General features: G+C 38.3%; 1 protein-coding gene across 1 annotated transcript in view; it reads left to right on the top strand.

Moving 5' to 3' along the window:
- DYM (dymeclin) overlaps positions 1-19,249 on the top strand; it is a 390,393-nt gene that overhangs the window by 131,251 nt on the left and 239,893 nt on the right. Inside the window, exons 9-10 of the mRNA XM_052660241.1 lie at positions 13,149-13,331; positions 17,767-17,945. Of these exons, the coding sequence (XP_052516201.1) occupies positions 13,149-13,331; positions 17,767-17,945 (362 nt within the window). The remainder of the gene's footprint in view (positions 1-13,148; positions 13,332-17,766; positions 17,946-19,249) is intronic.

The following is a 19,249-nucleotide window of genomic DNA, read 5'->3' as shown; positions in this document are numbered from 1 at the left end:
CCACTCTAGTACTCTTGCCTGGAAAATCCCATGGACAGAGGAGCCTGGTGGGCTGCAGTCCACGGGGTCACTGAGAGTCGGGCACGACTGAGCGACTTCACTTTCATTTTTATGCATTGGAGAAGGAAATGGCAACCCACTCCAGTGTTCTTGCCTGGAGAATCCCAGGGACGGGGGAGCCTGATGGGCTGCCGTCTGTGGGGTCGCACAGAGTCGGACACAACTGAAGTGACTTAGCAGCAGCATAACCATAAGATATTGAACATTTCCATCGTCTTAAAAAGTCTCCCTGTGTTCCTTTGTAGTCAAACCATAACAACTGGCTCTCCAAAATAGTTAAGCATTGCAGGTATCTACCACTTAATATCAGTAATCAATTCATGAAAATCAGAGATTCTGCCAAAAATACTAATCTAGAACATATCTACCATTATTTTAAATTTTAAAAATTGTATATATAATAACTCAAAATATTCAACCCATTTTTAAAAGTATACTAAATGCCAGTGTTTAACAAACTAGTGTGTTTTTATATAAAATGCTTAAAACATGGCTTCCTGATCAAAGTAATGACTTAAATAATAATTTTTTCTCTTCTGTTTAGTCATTTTTTTTTCCTCTTTCTTGTTTACAACCTTTTCAGCTTTTGCCTCTTACTGTATAACACTTAGCAAAATCAAGGGCTCGTTGTGAAAGGTCTTAGAACACACATTTAGTATATGTGCCCAGTGGTGGAGAATGTCTCTCACAGGGCATGACACTGAGATGCCCTCTTAGTTATCAATAACATCTGAGACATTCGTCTTCTTTATTTTTTTTTTAGCACTCAGTTCAGTTTTAAAATGTCAGCGATTCTGTCATACCAATTACCTTTGTAATGAAATTTGATTCCCTCCCCCCCAATACATTATTTTTTTTTGATGTTTTGAGTTTTGGAGGTATAAATATAAAAGATTATTTTATAAACACTAGTTGAAAAGGATTAAACTGACTGACATGTTCTAGGAAGTTTAGATATTAAAAACTAGGTGACAGTCTACTGGGAAAATGTTAATTTTGTTGACATTCTGGGTGATAGGCCTGGCTTTCTAACCACAGGCTTGGTTTTCTCTTGTGTTGATGAATATGTCACAATTAATTCAGCCAGTTCCTTCTTATTTAATATTTAAGTATATATGTTTTCGTTGAGCTTTAAGATGGCTAGCTCTCTATTTGATCTTTGTATTCGTTCTTTTTTTTTTTTTTTTGGCTGTGTTCAGTCTTTGTGTGGCACACAGGCTTTCTCTAGTTGTGGCGTGGGCTTAGCTTGCTGCAGCATATGTGCTCTAGAGCACTCAAGCTCCTGAATTGTGGTGTGCGGGCTTAGGGGCTCCGCAGCATGTGGGATCTTAGTTCCGCAGCCAGGGATAGAAGCCTTGTTCCACTCACTGGAACGTGGATTCTTAACCAGTGGACCTCCAGGGAAGTCCCTGTATTCATTCTTTAGAATAAACGGTAGAGTTGGACTTGTTAGGCCAAGTAATCTGCACACTGCTAATGCTTGTGATGCACATTACTCATTTCCCTTCTTAAAAATGGGGCCCATTTACAGTCCTGCCTCTGGTGTCTGAAAATAGCTGTTTCCTAGTATCCTCACAGTTAAAGTATTATAATTTGAAATGTAGGACTAAAGCCAATTTTTGAGACCTATATTTAGACATTTAAAAATAGCATGCTTTCCCTTTAAATACCAAATATAAAATCCCTTTTGTTTATATACTTTTAAAATATAAGTTCTGTCTTATACACTGTAAAAATAACCTTTGGTAAGTAACTGAAATACTAAAGAAAGTAAAGTTGAAGTAAAGGAGCAAATTAAGTTCATAAGTTGAAGCCCTCTAAGGAATATAAAACATGAAAAAGATGTAGCTGTTTTCCATCAAGGAGACCACAGGAAGGCTTGTGCATAAGTTACATAAATTGTCCAGTGATGTTCAGTTGCTAAGTCACGTGAGCATGCCAGGCTCATGTGTCCTTCCCTGTCTCCTGGAGTTTGCTCAAATTCATGACCTCTGAGTCAGTGATGCTGTCTAACCATCTCATCCCATGTTGTCCCCTTCTCCTTTGCCTTCAGTCTTTCTCAGCATCAGGATCTTTTCCAGTGAGTTGTTTCTTTGCATCAGGTGGCCAAGGTATTGGAGTTTCAGCTTCAGTCCTTCCTATGAATAGTCAGGGTTGATTTCCTTTTGGATTGACTGGTTTGATCTCCTTACAGTCTAAGGGACTCAGAAGAGTTTTCTCTAGCATCACAGTGCGAAAGCATTGGTTCTTCCGCACTCAGCCTTTATGGTCCAACTCTCACATCCTTTTATGACTAGTGGAAAAACCATAGCTTTGACTATATAGACCTATGTGAGCAAAGTGATATCTTTGCTTTTTATATGCTATCTAGGTTTCTCATAGCTTTCCTTCCAGGGAGCAAGCTGCTTTTAATTTCATGGCTGCAGTCACAGTCCGCAATGATTTTGGAGCCCAAGAAAATGAAATCTGTCTCTGTTTCTACTTTTCCCCGCTTCTGTTTGCCATGAAGTGATGGGACCAGTTGCCATGATCTTAGTTTTTTGAATGTTGAGTATCTAGTCAGCTATTTCACTCTCCTCTTTCACCCTCATCAAGAAGCTCTTTAGTTCCTCTTTACTTTCTTCCATTTTAGTGAAACTGATGTGAAGAGCTGGCTTATTGGAAAAGACTGATGCTGGGAAAGATTGAAGGCAAAAGGAGAAGAGGGGAGCAGAAGATGAGATGGTTAGATAGCACCACTGACTCAGTAGACATGAATTTGAGCAAACTCTGGGAGATAGTGAAGGACAGGGAAAACTCTTAAGAGACATGTACTCCGCAAAGAAGTTAAATAAGCAGGGTGACAATATACAGCCTTGACATACATAAACTTGTATGCAGGACAAGAAGCAACAGTTAGAACCAGACATGGAACAATGTCATGACTGATTCAAAATTGGGAAAGGAATACATCAAGGCTGTATATTGTCATCCAGCTTATTTAACTTATATGCAGAGTACATCATGCAAAATGCCAGGCTGGATGAATCACAAGCTGGAATAAGATTGCTGGGAGAAATATCAACAATCTTAGTTATGCAGATGATACCACTTCAATGGCAGAAAGTGAAGAGGAACTAAAGAGCCTTTTGATAAAAGTGAAAGAGGAGAATGAAAAAGCTGGCCTAAAACTCCACATTCAGAAAGCTAAGATCATGGCATCTGGTCCTATCACTTCATGGCAAATAGATGGGGAAAATGTGGATACAGTGTCAGATTTCATTTACTTGGACTCTAAAATCAATGCAGATGGTGACTGCAGCCATGAAATTGAGACACTTGCTCCTTGGAAGAAGAGCTATGACAAACCTAGACAGTGTATTAAAAAGCAGAGAGATCACTTTGCCAACAAAGATCCACTTAGTCAAAGCTCTGGTTTTTCCAGTAGTCATGTATGGATGTGAGAGTTGGACCATAAAGAAGGCTGATCACCAAAGAACTGATGCTTTTGAACTGTGGTGCTGGAGGAGACTCTTGGCAGTCCCTTGGACAGCGAGAAGATCAAATCAATCAATCCTAAAGGAAATCAACCCTGAATGTCCTTTGGAAGGACTGATGCTGAAGCTGAAGCTCCAATACTGGCTACCTGATGTGAAGAGCTGACTCATTGGAAGAGACCTTGATGCTGGGAAAGATTGAAGGCGGGAGGAGAAGGGGCGACAGAGGATGAGATGGTTGGATGGCATCACTGACTCAATGGATTTGACTTTGAGTAAACTCAGGGAGACAGTGAAAGACAGAGAAGTCTGAAGTGTTGCAGTTCATGGGGTTGCAGTTCCGAGGTGACTTAGTGACTGAAGAACAACAACAGGGTAGCTGGAACATTCTTTGGCATTGAGGATCTTTGGGATTAGTATGAAAACTGACCTTTTCCGGTTCTGTGGCCTGCTGAGTTTTCTGAATTTGCTACAATTTGCTGCATAAAGGAGCACTTTAACAGCATCATCATTTAGGATTTTAAATAGCTCAGTTGAAATTCCAGCATGTCCACTGTCCACTAGCTTTGTTCCTAGTAATACTCCCTAAGGCCCACTTGACTTTACATTCCAAGATGTCCGGCTCTAGGTGAGCAACCACACCATCGTAGTTATCCATGTCATTATGACTTTTTTGTTTAGTTTTGTGCATTCTTGCCACCACTTATTAATCTCTTCTGCTTCTTTTAGGATCTTACCATTTCTGTCCTTTATCATGACCATTCTTCATGAAATGTTCCCTTGATACCTCCAGTTTTCTTGAAGAGATCCGTAGTCTTTTCCATTGTGTTGTTTTCCTCTTTGTCTTTGCCTTGTTCATTTAAAAAGACCTTCTTGTGTCTCCTTGCTATTCTCTGGAACTCTGCATCCAGTTAGGTATGTCTTTCCCTTTCTCCCTTGCCTTCTGCTTCTCTTCTTTTCATAGTTGTTTGTAAAGCCTCCTCAGACAATTGTTTTGCTTTCTTGCATTTCTTTTTCTTTGGAATGGCTTTGGTCACTGCTTCCTGTACAGTGTTACAAACACCTGTCCATGGTTCTTCATGCACTCTATCTACCAGACCTAATCCCTGAATCTATTAGTCACCTCTACTGTATAATCATAAGGGATTTGATTTAGGTCGTACCTGAATGACCTAGTGGTTTTCCCTACTTTTATTTTTTTATCATGCTTTTATAGTTTTTAATGTACAAAATCTGAAACAATTCAGATTTATCACTGACAAAGAGGTAAATACATACATCAATTTCTTGGGTTAAAATTATGGCTAAACTCACTTTAAAATTCAGGGTTCTAAGTGACTAGGGAGTCCTCCGTACCTTGAAGAGCCTTCCTTCCCAGTGAGATGAGTCCCTACTAAACCTGTGCTAATATCATCGTATTTATCACATTTTAATTGTCAGTCTTCCATTAGATTGGGGATTCCTTTAGGGCAGAGACGGTTCACTTTGTCTTGAAATAGGTACCAAATTATTTGTCAAATGAGTAGTGAACAACACTAATCTATGATCTGATTTAAAATCCTAAAATTTAAACATTTATACCAAGGCTTTGATTTAGCTTGTGCTAAATAACTTCTAAAATTTGTAGGTTTGAGGCATTTTATTATAAAAAGCTGGTACACATAAGAGAATAAGAACTTGAAGTCATCATACATTTACTTCATTTTTTAGTTTGACCTTCTAGTAAATCTTTAGCTTCATTGATTTTGGCTGCTATATAAGGAGATCCTCCCTTGTCTGGGTGATTTAAAAGCATAATTCGTCGATGAGCATCTCTTATTTTGGCTTTATTGGCAGTAGGGCTTACACCTAGTATTAATGTTGCTTCCCGTTTTGTTATTTTGGGTTCAAACCCACCTCTGTAATAACCACCACTGAAGGCAGAGTTTGGTAGACTTTGAAAAACTTGTTTTACTTGAGGCTCCATATGCTTCCTGGCTTGCAAAGCATAACGACCTGCAAATCCTGCAGCAGCAGTGGTCACTCCAGGTGCTACCACTGTATTGGCCATGGCACCTGCTCGGTTCCCGTGCCTCCACCAGGAGCGTGGTTCATCCCAGCCCACCAAGTTTATGCCTCTCTCACAAAGCGATTCAGCCACCACCAGCACTGACAAACCACCTAGGCAAGGGCGCCCTAGGACTTTTCCATGCTTTTTGCAGTATAAGCCTGAATGTTGTAATAAGGAGCTCATGATCTGAGCCATAGTCCCCTCCAGGTCTTGTTTTTGCTAACTGTATAGACTTTTACATCTTTGGCTGCAAAGAACATGATTAGTCTGATTTTGTTATTGACCATCTGGTGATGTCCATGTGTAGAGTCATCTCTTGGGTTGTTGGAAAAGGGTATTTTCTATGACCAGCATTTTCTAATGACAAGACTCTGTTAGCCTGCTTCATTTTGTACACCAAGGCCAAACTTGCCTGTTAATTCCAGCTATCTCTTGGCTTCCAATTTTTGCATTCCAGTCCCCTGTGATGAAAACAACATCTTTTTTTGATATTAGTTCTAGAAGATGTTGTAGGTCTTCATAGAACCGGTCAACTTCAGCTTCTTCAACAAAGTTGTTGGAGCATAGATTTGGATTACTCAGATGTTGAATGATTTATCTTACATATGTAAGTATGATCAAAACCAGACTTTCGTAAGTACAGTACTGAAGAGAATTGTAATCAGAGTACTATAAAAGCAGTTATTTTTTGCGTTATTAGAACAGATGAGTCTGATTTGGACCTTGAGGAATTTTTTAAAGCAAAAAAGTATGAGAAAGAAATGAAAGAAAAAATTTTAAAAATGGAAGAAAGTAGAATGCCTTCTTTGGTTATTTGTAAACTTGAAATGTCTGTAAACCAGTGTCAGTTCTCTTCACTGATTTCTGAAATATTTTTTCTTCCAGGGTCATCCTTTGTCTCCCCATAAACTCATGACAGTTTATTTGCTTTTCTTTTCTATATTTGTTTCTCCTTTTGACTATAAACTTCATGGATAGGGTCTCATTGTCTTTGGGTTCATTAGTGTCTGATCTAGTTTCTTGCACTTCGACTGATCCATACCAGTACCTTAGTAAATGATGAGATGAGTGTATGTAAGTGCCCAGGTGATAAGTACATACTTGGTGACAGTATGTTTCCTCTGTGTCTGGTATGTGACCCTTAAAAGAAATTAACTTCAGCGAAGTTAGGTGATCTTCAGATATTATTCCCATGCAAATGTTTCTCACTGGTGATGCAGTTATTCTGTATTTTGATGGTATCAGTGTCAGATCCTGATTGTGATAGTCTACTATAAATTTATAAGATGTTACCTTTAGAGGAAATTGGTTGAAAGGTTCTTTTTTTTTTTTTTTAATGAGAGCATATGCATCTATCATAATCTCAAATTTTTAAAAAAGATCACTAACCAAACAGTAGTGTTTTGGAACTTTATAGCACATAATGAGCTCCTTATTGCAAAATTCAGGCTTAAACAGACGAAAGTAGGGAAAACCCCTAGTCTACTCAGGTATGACCTAAAGCAAATCCCTTATGATTATACAGTAGAGGTGATAAATAGATTCCAGGGATTAAATCTGATAGACAGAGTGCCTGAAGAACTATGGACAGAGGTTCATAACATTGTATAGGAGGTGATGACCAGAACGATCCCCAAGAAAAAGAAATGCAAAAAGGAAAGGCAAAATGATTGTTTGAGGAGGCCCTACAGATAGCTGAGAAAAGAAGAGAAGCAAAAGGCAAAGGAGAAAGGAAAAGATAGAGCTAACTGAATGCAGAGTTCCAGAGAATAGCAAGGAGAGATAAAGCCTTCTTAAGTGGACAACACAAAGAAATAGAAGAAAACAATAGAATGGGAAAGACTAGAGATCTTCAAGAAAATTAGAGATACAAGGGAACGTTTCATGCAAATATGGGCTCAATAAAGGACAGAAATGGCAAGGACCTAACAGAAGCAGAAGAGATTAAGAAGAGGTGGCTAGAATATACAAAAGAACTATACAAAAAAGGTATTAGTGACCCAGATAACCACGGTGGTGTGGTCACTCACCTAGAGCCAGACATCCTAGAGTGTGTAGTCAAGTAGTCCTTAGGGGGCATTATTACCAGCAAAGCTAGTGGAGGTGATAGAATTCCAGCTGAGCTATTTAAAACCCTAAAAGTTGATGCTGTTAAAATACTACACTCAATATGTCAGCAAATTCTGAAAACTCAGCAGTGACAGCAGAACTGGAAAAGGTCAGTTTTCATTCCAGTCCCAAAGAAGGGCAATGCCAAAGAATGTTCAAACTACTGTACAGTTGCACTCATTGCACATGGCTAGCAAGATAATGCTCAAAATCCTTCAAGCTAGGGTTCATCAGTACATGAACTGAGAATTTCCAGACATATGAGCTGGATTTAGAAAAGGAGGGGAACCAGAGATCAAATTGCCAACATCTGTTAGATAATAGAGAAAGCAAGGGAATTCCAGAAAAAATCTACTTCTGCTTCATTCACTACCCTAAAGCCTTTGACTGTGTGGATCACAACGAACTGTGAAAAATTCTTAAAAAGATGCGGTTACCAGACTACCTTACTTGTCTCCTGAGAAACTTGTACACAGGACAAGAAGCAACAGTTAGAACCGGACGTGGAACAACAGAATGCTTCAAAATTGGGAAAGGAGTATGTCAAGCCTGTATATTGTCACTCAGCATATTTAACTTGTATGCAGATTTACATCATTCAAAATGCTGGGCTAGATGATTCACAAGCTGGGATCATGATTGCCAGGGGAAATTATGAACAACTTCAGATATGCAGATGACACCACTCTAAAGGCAGAAAACTAAGAGGACCTTAGCCTTTTGATGAGGATGAAAGAGGAAAGTGAGAAGTCTCGCTTAAAATTCAACATTCAAAAAACTAAGATCATGGCATCTGGTCCCATCACTTTATGGCTAGACTTGATGCGGAAACGTGAAAACAGTGACAGATTTTATTTTCTTGGGCTCCAAAATCACTGTGTATGGTGACTGCAGCCTCAGAATTAAAGGACGCCTGCTCCTTGGAAGGAAAGGTATGATAAACCTAGACAGCATATTAAAAAGCAGAGACATCATTTTGTCAACAATGGTCTGTATAGTCCAAGCTATGGTTTTTCAAGTAGTCATGTATGGATGTGAGAGTTGGACTGTAAAGAAAGCTGAGTACTGAAGAATTGATGCTTTTGTACTGTGGTGTTGGAGAAGACTCTTGAGAGTCCCTTGGTCTGCAAGGAGATCAAACCAGTCAATCCTAAAGGAAATCGACCCTGAATTGGAGCTGTAGCTCCAATACTTTGGCCACTTGATGCGAAGAGCTGACTCATTGGAAAAGACCGTGATACTGGGAATGATTGAGGGCAAGAGGAGAAGGGGGCAACAAAGGATGAGATTGTTGGATGGCATCACTGACTCAATGGACATGAGTTTGAGCAAGCTTTGGGATATGGTGATGGACAGAGGCCTGGAGGTGCTGCAGTTCACAGAATTGCAATGAATTGGACTTGACAGCACTAAACAACAACACTTAATTGTGTTAGGGCACTGGTTTGGCTTCTAATAGAGATCAGATACCAGTGGCATAAAAAAAAAATAGAAGATTTACATTTCTCTCATGTGAAAGTCTAAGCTAGTCTAGGGGTATAGGCAGGTTTGCTTCCTGAGGCCATTCAGAGAGTAGAGTTCCTTCTCTCTTGTTTTTCCATTCCCTTGGTCGTATCCTCATGCACAAAGCTGAATCTGCCTGCCCACCCCTCTACCTGAGTTCTTGCACATGTGAAGCATGAGGATTGGAAGAGAAAATAAGTTCTTTTTAAGGATATAATCTAAAACTTGTATGTGCTGTTCCTACTCACATCCTGTTGGCTGCAATTTAGTTATGTGGCCATAGTTTTCTGTAAGAAAGATTGGGAAGTGTAGTTCTGCCCAGCTAAACATCAGGGCGTTTTATTAATAAAAGGAAAGAGAGCATGATATTGGGATCAGGTAGTTACTCTGCCCTAATGTCTGCCCTTGGAGAAGGCAATGGCACCCCACTCCAGTACCCTTGCCTGGAGAATCTCAGGGACGGGGGAGCCTGGTGGGCTGCCGTCTATGGGGTCGCTAAGAGTCAGGCATGACTGAGCGACTTCACTTTCACTTTTCACTTTCATGCATTGGAGAAGGAAATGGCAAGCCACTCCAGTATTCTTGCCTGGATAATCCCAGGGACAGAGGAGCCTAATGGGCTGCCGTCTATGGAGTTGCACAGAGTTGGACACGACTGAAGCGACTTAGCAGCAGTAGCAGCAGCAATGTCCGTCCTGGAATACTTGTTCAGTGACTTCCTTGGCAAAACTGTCTTCCCTATTTCACTACACTTATAGAGGAAAAGTATAGATACCTTAAGAGTTAGGTATATTTGTTGGATCATGATGGCAATTAAAATTGATATGAATATTTGCTTCCCCTTTCTCTAAACTCCTCAGAGACAAAGTATGATTTTTTTCTTGTTTGTGTTTTTTTATCTGGCATAGGGCCTAACTGTAATTAGGTACTCGCTGCCTATTTACTGACTGATTACCCTTTTTTCTGTATTGATTGAAATGTCTCTAGCAGAATTTTCACAAGTATTTATCTGACCTGCTTTCTCCTAATTTCTTCATGATACCTGTTTTGTTACAGGATTACAGCTCAAATATATGAATGTGACCCTTTTATCAGATTTTTATAGCTATGGAAGACAGTACAGTATGTTATCATGTGTTTTTGGTATAGTTTTGCTTGAATAATTAGTGTTTTATAATGTAGATGTTAGATGTAAGAAATCAGTTGTAGTGTGGCAAGTGGCATGTTTAGTAATGTGAAGAAAGTAGTTTACCTTAATTCCATTGTCTTAATAGTTTGAGTTCAAAATTTCTTAAAATGAGTTGTTTTTTCTTTGATTATTATTTTACTGATGTTTCACTTTGTCACACTTTATATTTTTCTCACATTTTTATTCTTAAGGATAAATAATCTTGAGTCACTACTTTTAAAAGGTTGAATCACCAACACTCAGTTTTTTCTTTTAGTTAATTTCAGTACTCTTAGTTAGATGAATTTTATTTTAAGCATTTATTTGGAGACCTGAGGGATACAATTAAAGAACTTTGGAGATCATTCTTAATTTGGTTTTTAGAACAGAAGGAAATATACTGTAACTTTCCCTTATTTTTCTGGTGGAGAGAAACTTTTTTTTGCCAGCAGGAAAATGCAATTCCACTAAGATTCTTGGGTCAGAGATCAGAGGCTTGGATCAGCAAAAAGAAACGAACTTTTGGAAGAATTTTAGTCCAATATTATGGGCCAGTTTAAACTACAATGTAGGCAATGGCAGGGTGCCTCGCTTTTCCCTATAAGGAAGGAAAAGCCACATGGCAGTGATATTTACCAGAGTAAGGAAGGAGGGCTGTATGTTGGGAGGGGATGGGGTGGGAGAGCTTCTCAATAAAATGTTCATTTGTCTGACATTATAAGCAGCTTTACAGCCCTCTTGGAAAAACTTGAAGGGGGTTAAAAAAAAAAAAAAAGAAGACTTGAAGTTCTGTTAAAAGAGAATCAGAATTTTGTTTGTTAAATTTGTTCAGGGCTAGTCGACTCTTATTTCTCCTAGTAATGAAGATGTGCAGCTGTGAAGAGAATCCAAAAAAAAAAACTTATATTTTACCTTGGAGAGCATTTGGTGATTATTTTTACTGCCGATTGAACTTTCTAGTTGTGTTTTTCTTTGCTTGCAATCCTGGAACACACAGTGGTGGATATAGGGGTAGGTAGTTACGGAGCAGACTTTGAGTGGAAGGAAGTGACTGGAAATTTTTTAAAATGTCAAGATAAACAGCAAATCAGTCCCAAAGCAAATAATATTTGGCTATTGGTTGTACTTTCTTATATAATTTTGCTTTTCTTATTAAATGCCTCAAATTTCCCAACTATATTGTGAACATTGTTTTGAATAAATTTAAGTTTGTGTGTAGTGATCACTTTTTTAGTTTGTTTTTAATTGTGTGTGTGTGTATATATATATGTATGTATGTATGTATATATAACATACCCACATTATTTTTTTAAAATATTTTTTCCATATGGTTTATCATGGGATGTTGAATATGGTTCTCTGTACTATACAGTAGGACCTTGTTTATCCTTTCTACATGTAAAAGCTTATATCTACTAACCCCAGCCTCCCACTCCATTCTTCCCTCACCCATCCCCCCTTGGCAACCACTAGTTTCTTCTCTATGTCTGTAACTCTGTTTCTGTTTCATAGATAGACGCATTTGTGTCATATTTTAGATTCCACATATAAGTGATAGTCTTTTTCTTTCTGACTTATTTCACTTAGTATGGTAATATCTAGTTGCATCCATGTTGTTTCAGATAGCATTAGTTCATTCTTGTTTATGACTGAATAGTATTCCATTTTATGTATGTACCACATCTTCTTCCTCTGTTTGTCTGTGGATGGACATTCAAGTTATTTCCATGTCTTGGCTATCATGAATAGTGCCACTGTGAACATAGCGGTGTGTGTACCTGTCCCTGGAGGCTCACAGGCAGAGAATCTGCCTGCCGGTGCAGGAGGTGCTGGTTTGCTCCCTGGGTTGGGAAGATTCCCAGGAGAAGGAAATGGTAACCCACTCCAGTATTCTTGTCTGCAAAATCCCATGGATAGAGGAGCCTGGCATGCTGCAGTCCGTGGGGTCGCAAAAAGTTGGACATGACTTAATGACTAAACAAAAACAGCTGGATATATGCAGAGGAGTGGAATTGATCATACGCTAATTCTGTTCTTAGTTTTCTGAGGAACCTCCAACAAATAAGTCTTTCACCTCTTGTTTAGGTTTATTCCTAAGTTTTTTGTTTTTAATGTGATTAAATGCATTTTTTAATCCAGTTTCAGTATCAAGGAGATTTTTCTGGCCTTGTCAAGTGAGTATATAGCTATGATTCTTGTTCTGTACTTTGGCACTGTATATATAATATGAGAAATATTATAATATATTTTATATATATATAACATTGGGATTTGGTAGACTTATTTGTAAAATAAAAATTTGGACTTGGTTTGTTTTTAAAAGTTGACTCTTTGACTCTGGTTTACACTCTTCTGAAGTTATTTATCCATTCAGACTTTCATTGTCTTTGCCAATTTGGGTATTTTGTATTTTCCTAGATATGCATATTTTGCTTAGGTTTTCAAAAATATTGGTATAAAGTTGTACATGAAATTTTCTTATAATTGCATATATGTTTTCATATGTAAAGGAAAACTGAGAAAGGTATATAAGAAACTTAATAATATCCTGATTATCTTTGGAAAGTGGAAGTGGAATTATGGGAACAGGAAACGATAGTCTTTAGAAGTCTTATGTCCATGGGCAATATGAGAATTTCCAAATGATGGACCTGTTTTACTTTCATAATCAAAAAAGAGTATTATTTAAAACTTTAGAATATGAGAAAGTATACAGTATTGTACATAAATAGATTCATCTTGCTAGTCCCAGCACGTTTCAGTTGTGTGTTTTCTTCTCAAGCTGGACTCTGGACTGTCTTCACCCTGGGTGGCGTGGGCAGCAAAGTGGCCGCTGCCTCAGAACTTTCTTCCCCTCTGGCCAACCAGAGTCTTCTGCTTCTGCTGGTGCTGGCCAACCTGACAGATGCTGCAGATGCGCCAAACCCCTACAGACAGGCCATCATGTCTTTTAAGAACACACAAGGTTTGTGGTACTTTTTTACTCTGAATATTCTTTTCTAATGAGGAAAGAGGGTATTGCTTACCCCAAATTGTTTACTGTTCTTCAGCAGTGGGGATAACTGTCAATTTGTGTATTTTCATATTGGTTTAAGATGAGAAAAACTTAAATTTTATGTCCGTATTCTCAGGAAGGTCAAGTAAATTTCAGATGATAACTGCGGTTCTTTATATCTATTTATATTTGCATTTCTTCCCAAGATAACCAAGCCAGCATGGGCTTAATTTAGATCCCCATTTCCTACCTACTGGGGCTTCCCCTGGCGGCACTAGTGGTAAAGAATCTGCCTACAGTGCAGTAGGTGCAGGAGATGCAGGTTCAATCCCTGGGTCAGGAAGATCCTCTGGAGGAGGGCATAGCAACCCACTCTTGTATTCTTGCCTGGAGAATCCCATTCACAGAGGAGCCTGGCGGGCTACAGTTCATAGGGTTGCAAAGAGCTGGACACAAATGAAGTGACTTAGCACATAGTCCTACCTATTAGGTGAAGGAATTAACCAGGAAATGATATGTTGTTTGAAAATTTTTATTTAAAGTCTGTGTTCCAGTTAGAGTTTTATAGAACTAAAAATAATAACAGAGCTTAGCAAACTTTTCCTGCAAAGGGGCAGATGACTTTGCAGGGCCTTCTGGTCTCTGTCACCCCACCTCTTAACTGACTTTGTAGTGTAAAAGCAGCACAGAAAGAAAGTGAAAGTCGCTCAGTTGTGTCCAGCTCTTTGCAACCCCATGGACTAAGGAGTCCATGGAATTCTCCAGGTCAGAATACTGGAGTGGGTAGCCTTTCCCTTCTCCAGGGGATCTTCCCAACCCAGGGATCAAACCCAAGTCTCCTGCACTGCAGGTGGATTCTTTACCAGCTGAGCCACCAGGGAAGCCCCAAGAATACTGGAGTGATTAGCCTATCTTTTCTCCAGTGGTTCTTCCCAACCCAGGAATTAGACCAGGGTCTCCTGCACTGCAGGCGGATTCTTTCAGCTGAGCCTCTAGGGAAGCACAAAAACGCAGCACAGGTAATACATAAGCAAATGAGCAAGGCTGGGTGCCACTGAGACTTTATTTCCAAAGCAGGTGGTGGACTGTCTGTGGGCTGTCATTCGCCAAACCCTGAAGTAGAGCATGCGCAGATATTTCCATATTGAAACAGTAATCACTTATCAAAAGGTTACACTCCTAAAGCAAGATTAATATGGTAGCTAGGTTTTCAAAATGTATCCAACACTAGTGTAATTAAGATGGGTTAGAAGCGCAACTATTGGATGGGAACACTTTCAAGGCTTCTGGTGTCCTATGCTTGTTCCTTTCCAGAGCTGTGCTAGAATGTCTCTTATAGACAGCAGATGAATGTGCCAGTTTTTGTGCCTTTGTCAATTCTGGCATTTTTATTTGCAGGGGATATGTGTGTCTGTCTAGGGCTTCCCAGGTGGCACAGTGGTAAAAAAATCCACCTGCCAATGCAGGAGATGCAAGAGTTGCAGGTTCGATCCCTGAGTAGGGAAGATCCTGTGGAGTAGGAAATAGTAACCCACTCCAGTATTCTAGCTTGAAAAATCTCATGGACAAAGGAGCCTGGTGGGCTACAGTCCTTAGAGTTGCAAAAAGTTGGACACGACTGAGCAGATACACACGCTCACAAACGCGAGTCTCTAACAATTTAATAGGTAAGTAATGAAAACTCACACTTCCCTGGCTATTCAGTCGTTAAGACTCTGCACTTCCAATGCAGAGGGCGCAAGTTTGATCCCTGGTTGGGAAACTAAGATCCCATATGCCATGCAGTGCAACCAAAAAGAAAAGAAATGAAAACCCATGTATCTAATAGTATTTTGTATTCTCATTTCTGTACTCTTCTTAGTGACAGTGTGACTTTAGGGTTAAAAAAGGAAGTTTTAGAGGCAAGGTGATCTGAGTTCCTGTCACACTCCTGTTATTTCAGAGCTATCAAGCCTTTCACAATAAACCTTATCAGGCCTTATCTCATTATCAGGCCAATATCAGGCCTTATCTCGATAAGCCTCAATGACTTTTTCAGTAAAATGAAGATAGTTTCACCTAATCGGATTTGTGTAAGTACTGCACAAGGTAAGGTTTTAAAATAATTAGCTCGGACTTGGCAGCATAGCAGGTGTTCAGTATATGGTACCTGCTGTTGTTACTTTTACTGTGCTAACCAAAGGATACTGTTCAGGGTTGAACTTTTAAGAGCCATCTTTGGAAAGACTGTGATATAGTGATTCAGAACATTGGCTTTAGGGTTAGACTGACCCTAAAGGAGTCATATCCCAGATTTTATTTTAAGTATTAGATTCCTTATTAATGAAGCAGGGATTATAATCTCTGGCTCATAAGATTTTATAAGAATTAAGTGAGCATTTATCATAGGACAGACTCACTAAATTATTGCTGCTTTTGTAAGAAACAGTATAGTGTGGTGGAAACAACAGGAGCCAATCTGGAATTTTCTTGGAAAAGTTGATGTATGGCGGAGGCCATCACAATATTGTAAAATAATTATCCTCCAATTAAATAAATTTTTTTAACAAGTTGCTTAATCTCTGTAAGCCTCTACTTCTTAAAACTGGTCAGAGTAATGACATGATTGTCATACAGGTTAAATAAGGGATAATATGGATAAAGCTGTCAGTGTAATGGCTGGTTCACAGTACTTACTAGCTAGTAACCACAACATATGTATTCCATTTGTAGTCAGTCTGGTGAACTTGTTGTTTTACTGCCATTGTAAGGAGGAGTACTATGTCCAGGACCCTCCTACACTGCGTTTTCTGTAGATTGTGTAATATTTGCATCCTTAATATATTCAGCCTTTCCTTTTTCCATCCCTTGCAAAAATATAGGTCAATCTTAACAAAACAGTTACTTTTGTATTGTCAAAAATACAGAGTAAGTACTAAACAAGGATTAGGATCGAAAAAATAATCTCGTGTTTTGAATGTGGAGGAAAAGTGAGGGCATTTTGTAACATTGTTGAAGATATTTTTAGGTACATTATTCTCACAAATGTAAAGTTTAGAAAGGAAAATCTGAGAAGCATAGGGCTGTGCTATCAAAGACTTTGCTGGTACACGTTTCTTTTCCATAAGAGCATGCCTTCTGGAAATGTTAGAACAGTGTTGTGTGTGTGTGTGTTTGTTTTGTTTTGCTAGTGGTTCTGTGTCTTGAAAAAAAGTTCTTTGTGCTTACTTGTTAAAACATGTTAAAATATTGTTCTTTGTGCTGTCTTGTGCTAGTATTTTATCTGTTGAAGCTATAATTTTCTCTTAAGTCAGTTAACCTAACTTTACCTCCTTTTTAACTTCCTAACCTTGCTTGCTTCAGTTTTTAAGCAAATTCAGTAAACTGTAGGAAAGGGACTACGTCAGTTTTGGAATATCAAGAATTTTTCCTGTGTGGGTTGTAATTTATGCTTTTCGTCACTTCAGTAATTCTACTTAAAAAAAGTTTCTTAGTAGTTGTAGTCAATTAGTTTTTAGTTTTCCTTTAAACAAAAATGTTTTATAAGTTTTCCAGTAGTTGTCTTAGATTTGGCGTGTTCTGTCTATTATAGAAGACAGTGTTGAGCAAACTGATTTTAATATTTTTGTTATTTAAATTATATATTATCCTAGCCACTTTCTTCATAAATGGATTAATTGCATAGATGAATACTTTAGCTCTGATAATTCATTTGAAAAAAATTAACTTCAAGGCAGTTGTTTTGTCTTTTTTATTTTACAAGAGGATTTCCTGTTTGTCTCTGGATATTTTTATTTAGGACTAATGGCTGTTTAGTTTTGGTATTAATAACAAAGCATTTCAATGTCATGGTTAAATTATATGTGTTAGAGTTGTTTTTTTTTTTTTTAACCTACCTCCATAGCTATATTTATTTAAGTTTATATTTTATTGACAATTTAATTCAGCTGTATTAATGCAAAAATAGTAATGGAGTCAAAGTACATGACTTAGTTTAGGTTGTTTTTTTTTTTTAATACTTGGCTTAAAAAAAGCCATTCTGTTGCATGGTATTTGCTCATATATTTATAATCATTGGAAAGCTGTGGTTTAGATAGTACCAAGAAATAAATTGTCCTGGTTTGGGTTGGATTGGGTTGGGTTTTTGTGTTTCTTTTTGTGGGGGATTTTGTGTGTATGTGTGTGAGAACATTTCAATTCTATTCTCTTAGCAAATTTCAAATATACTATCAAGTGTAGTCATGTTTTAGTTTAGTTCTTTTTAAGTAAAATTTAGGACACTAATTGCAATTTTGAGCCTGAAATGTAGCAACTTATATAAAATTAATTGGAATTGAATTGTATACATTAACAGTGCTTTTACTATTTATATTAGACAGTCTAGAAAATGTAATATTTTTAAGATTTTGTGTTTTCTGTGTTCCAGATAGCAGTCCTTTCCCCTCATCAATTCCACATGCTTTCCAGATTAACTTCAACAGTTTGTACATGGCCCTGTGTGAACAGCAGACATCCGACCAAGCTACTCTTCTTTTGTATACATTGCTCCATCAGAACAGCAATATTAGAACATACATGTTGGCTCGCACAGATATGGAAAATCTTGTAAGTATCATATTAAGCATAGTGTTTGTATTTTATAATATTTTGAAGAGTAATTTCTTTTTCCAGGAGGATATTATGTTGTTGGCCTGCCTGCAAAGGTGGATGGTCAGGAGTTTGATAGGGAGATGCCATCAGGCAAAGGCCAAGGTCTGAGTTTTACAGTGTAGGAGGCAGTGCACATAGAGATGGGGGTCACAGAGCAGAGGCAGAGGGCGCATGGCACAGCAGGCTTCCCTGTCCTTAAGGTCCTGAACAGCCAGCCTGCTGCCCATGATTCAGCCTGGATCACTCCCTCAAGACATACTGGCTACCATTCTCAAGAAGATATATACCCTCTTGGTTCCTTTCCACTGCTAAGTGTCCACCCACCATGTTCAAGTCATAGTTGCTTTGTATTACTGATAAGTATGGCTAAAAGGAAGAGTGATTTTTTTCAACTCAACTCCCAAATGTCCTATCCCTTCAACCGGCTAAGATGCAGAGGCCGTCTTGAACTCAATTCCTGGAGTGTTATAGTTATTTTAAGGTACTATTTGCCAGGCATCACAGAATTGCACATTATCCTTCACTGTGTGAATGAGATTGGTTCCAAATTTTTGCTCATAGACAGAAACCCCTCTAGGCAATCACTGATTTCCATTGTAACTAATATGTAAATAATAATGTTTCTATGAAAAGTAAACTGCCTCACTAAAGTGTTAATTTCACATTTGAAATACATAATATCTAGGTAATGTTGAACTGTTCATGCATTAATAAAATTGTCACCATCTCTGAAATAGCCAGCAGCTTGCTGGTGGCAATAGGAATGTCCCCTCTACACCAGTTTTTACAGAGTGATAGCAGGATTCCCCAGGGATTTGGTGGGCCGTTTTTTTCAGCATTTAAGATGAAAATAGTAAGCATAGAATATTAGAATTTGTTTGAAGAGTATATTCTATGTCAAAGTGACACTAAGGACAGAAGAATGTGATGAAAGAACCTGTTTGCACACCAGCTATATGTGGAAAGCATTAGCTTAAATAGCAAAATTGGATGTGACAAGGTTCTGTTCATGTGAGTAAAAACTTGTAAAGAAAAGGCTTATTTACTAATGGGTGAGTGAATATAAGGAAACAGTTCTGAGCATGGTATAACCTAAGGGAAATGATGGCAACAGGCAGAAAGCCCATGACATCGTCTGCTCTAGAAAGTTCCATGGTAAGGATGTTTTTTGGTACATAAGATCATGCAGGAGAACAATTGTCTGTATATGATGACTTAACACCAGTGATGAGTTAAAAGGTTTTGTTTGGGGATTTTTT

Source organism: Budorcas taxicolor, chromosome 22 (assembly GCF_023091745.1).
Source record: "Budorcas taxicolor isolate Tak-1 chromosome 22, Takin1.1, whole genome shotgun sequence".
Classification (NCBI taxonomy): Eukaryota; Metazoa; Chordata; class Mammalia; order Artiodactyla; family Bovidae; genus Budorcas; species Budorcas taxicolor.
This window is presented reverse-complemented; position numbering and strand designations above follow the sequence as displayed.